General features: G+C 34.5%; 1 protein-coding gene across 1 annotated transcript; it reads right to left on the reverse strand.

Annotated features, from left to right (window-relative positions):
- Positions 1 to 659: 659 nt before the first annotated feature.
- LOC149148190 (putative phospholipid hydroperoxide glutathione peroxidase) lies at positions 660 to 2211 on the reverse strand. The gene is made up of 6 exons (XM_089445069.1): positions 2131 to 2211; positions 1941 to 2017; positions 1631 to 1692; positions 1353 to 1471; positions 978 to 1145; positions 660 to 805 (listed from the first exon to the last, which is right to left on the reverse strand). Exons 1-6 carry the CDS (start codon positions 2182 to 2184, stop codon positions 773 to 775), a joined length of 513 nt encoding a protein of 170 aa, XP_089301195.1. The 5' UTR covers positions 2185 to 2211; the 3' UTR covers positions 660 to 772.
- Positions 2212 to 2550: the final 339 nt, after the last annotated feature.

The following is a 2550-nucleotide window of genomic DNA, read 5'->3' on the forward strand; positions in this document are numbered from 1 at the left end:
GCTTACCAAATTCAATGGATCAAATTTATCCAAAAAACACACACACATGACCATTTAAATTTTTGATGTAGCCATCCACAATTAAAATAACCATAGTTCCATGTAGGTCCATGTCAATGCCTCATCGATCAAGTAGCCACAAGGATCAAATCCCTTAAGATAATCTTTAATCAAATTTTTATACTTTAAAAAAGATTTACACCTCAAACTACCCATCCATTTATTTTAATGCTTAATGAATCTAAACTTAAAATAAATCTCAACTAATACAGCAAATTGAAAATCATATATTAAAAAATGAAGATTAATTTTTTAAGTATCTAATTATCAAAATTATTCAAATGAAATTTTAGAAATTACAAATTTGGAAAATGACACATTACACTCTCCGTTTAAAAAATTTAAACACAGGGTATTTATGTATTAAGCTTACGGATATTGAGTTAAGCTTATAACTTTAACTTATTGGTAGTTAGAATCATATCCACATCGTTCAAATAGTTAAAATACAAGGAAATGTAAGTATTCTGATTATGTAGATAAAAACACACAAGAAATAATACATAACACACTGTGTATGCAATAAAATACGGACTTTGAACAACTGTAAAACTCTTGAACAATGTTCCTTTAAATCTTGGGCAACTCCAATAATAATAAAAAAAGCACTTTAATAAACTGCCTGACAGAGATCCCTTGAATCTCGTGGCGCAGATTGAACAGTCTCTTGTTAAATTGCTTTTATTTTACCAACCGAAATGGCACAATACAATCAAGCAATCCCTAACAACTTCTTCACATCATTTTGTACACATCAAATGGAAAATATCAATAACTCTTATCACATAATTTTATACTATGAATTCTTTTAATATCGCTCTAAATGTCAAAGTTTGTATGAAAAGCGACCAAGCAGATAACGAGCAAATCTGCATTAGATGATATATGGAACCAAGAAATGGTGTTTTCCCAAATACCTCAATACTCAATGGTGACGTTGTTGGTGCATATCGTTCAACAACATTTCCATCTTTGTCCACCAAAAACTTAGTGAAGTTCCACTTTATGTCTTGGCCAAAAATCCCACCTTTGCTGGACTTCAAGAACTTGTACACAGGAGCTGCACTACTACCATTAACTTCCACCTACATTACAGAGCTGCCAAGTGAGAACTTGTACACAGGAGCTGCACTACTACCATTAACTTCCACCTACATTACAGAGCTGCCAAGTGAGCACTCTCGATCTCAAGAATCAACCAGATGGATTGGGTGAGATTAAATGAATCCTCTTATTGCAGAACAAGAAGAATTAATATGAAAAGGTATAGAAAACAGATATAAGATGCAGACCTTGTCAAATATTGGAAACTCTGCTTTAAAACGAGTGCAGGCCACTTCTGCAATTTGTTCATTGTCACCTGGCTCTTGTCCACCAAACTGATTGCATGGGAAAGCTAGTATTTCTAGTCCTGCAAAAAAAAGTTGTTATTGGAATAAAACAGATCAGTAATAGGCTAATGAAAAGTTGTTATTGGAATAAAACAGATCAGTAATAGGCTAATGAAGTGTGACAACAGGAACGGGAAAACTGAACAGAACGACAAGTTGGTTTGAAATAACCATAATACCTTGATCCTTGTACTTTGAATAGACTTCATTAAGCTCGGTATAATTAGAGGTAGTCAATCCACTGCAATGAATAACAGATAGGCCACAATTAGTAAAGTTTATAAATGGAATTAATTTCAGTAATAAAAGAAACAAACAGCCCTGAATAATCCATCAATATTTTGTTCCTCACATATTTATACAACCAAATCTTATAAAAGGCCTGACTTGACAAAATTACATAGCCACAAACACTAAAAATTCTTTCCCTTTTCTTTCTAATTGCATAATTTATATCCCATATGAAACTGAAGCAAAAAGGAGAATTACCATTGAGAGGCAACATTGACAATGAGTAAAACCTTGCCTCTGTAGAGGCTGAGATCCACATCATTACCCCTAATGTCCTACATTCAATTTAACACTGTCCATTCAGGATATCATATGCAGATGGGTGTACAGATGATAATATCAGAGAGAGCAATTCAAAGCAAAAACTTAACATGAAAGTATATGTTACCTTGACTGTGAGGTCATGGACCGAGGAATAGTGTTGTGATGAGGTCCCAGTCATGGCTGTGAAATTACAGGAAAGCCAACACGAAAATGATCAAAATCTATATTGAGTTCTCTTGGTTTAACCCAAAAAGAAGAGCGTGGGAATGATTTAGTATTAGCAGAAGCTACAAAGTGAAGAACATGAGGGTTAGTGGAGGGTATAAGAGGTTTATATAGGAGTGATCTGGGTATTGCAGAAAATGCACGTGGAAGGGTAAAGGCCGGAGGAACACTAGGATGCATACTAGAGATAGTCGGTCAAGAAAATGGGGATTTAGTGTGTGAATGGAGATATGGACATTCAAGCCAGAGTGGGTCCTTGTTTGAGTTTTTGAAAAAAGAGTGGTGACATCGAGGGTTGGAAATTGGATTCTTCTTTACC

Source organism: Pinus tabuliformis, chromosome 9 (genome assembly GCF_031772625.1).
Source record: "Pinus tabuliformis cultivar Carrire ecotype Pingquan chromosome 9, CPIR1, whole genome shotgun sequence".
NCBI lineage: Eukaryota > Viridiplantae > Streptophyta > Pinopsida > Pinales > Pinaceae > Pinus > Pinus tabuliformis.

Coding starts and splice junctions, on each gene's coding strand:
- LOC149148190 (XM_089445069.1), bottom strand. CDS start 2,184: ATGACTGGGACCTCATCACAACACTATTCCTCGGTCCATGACCTCACA. Junction 1,693..1,940: donor GTCAATGTTGCCTCTCAATG/GTAATTCTCCTT, acceptor TATTCATTGCAG/TGGATTGACTACCTCTAATT. Junction 806..977: donor CGTCACCATTGAGTATTGAG/GTATTTGGGAAA, acceptor TGATGTGTACAA/AATGATGTGAAGAAGTTGTT.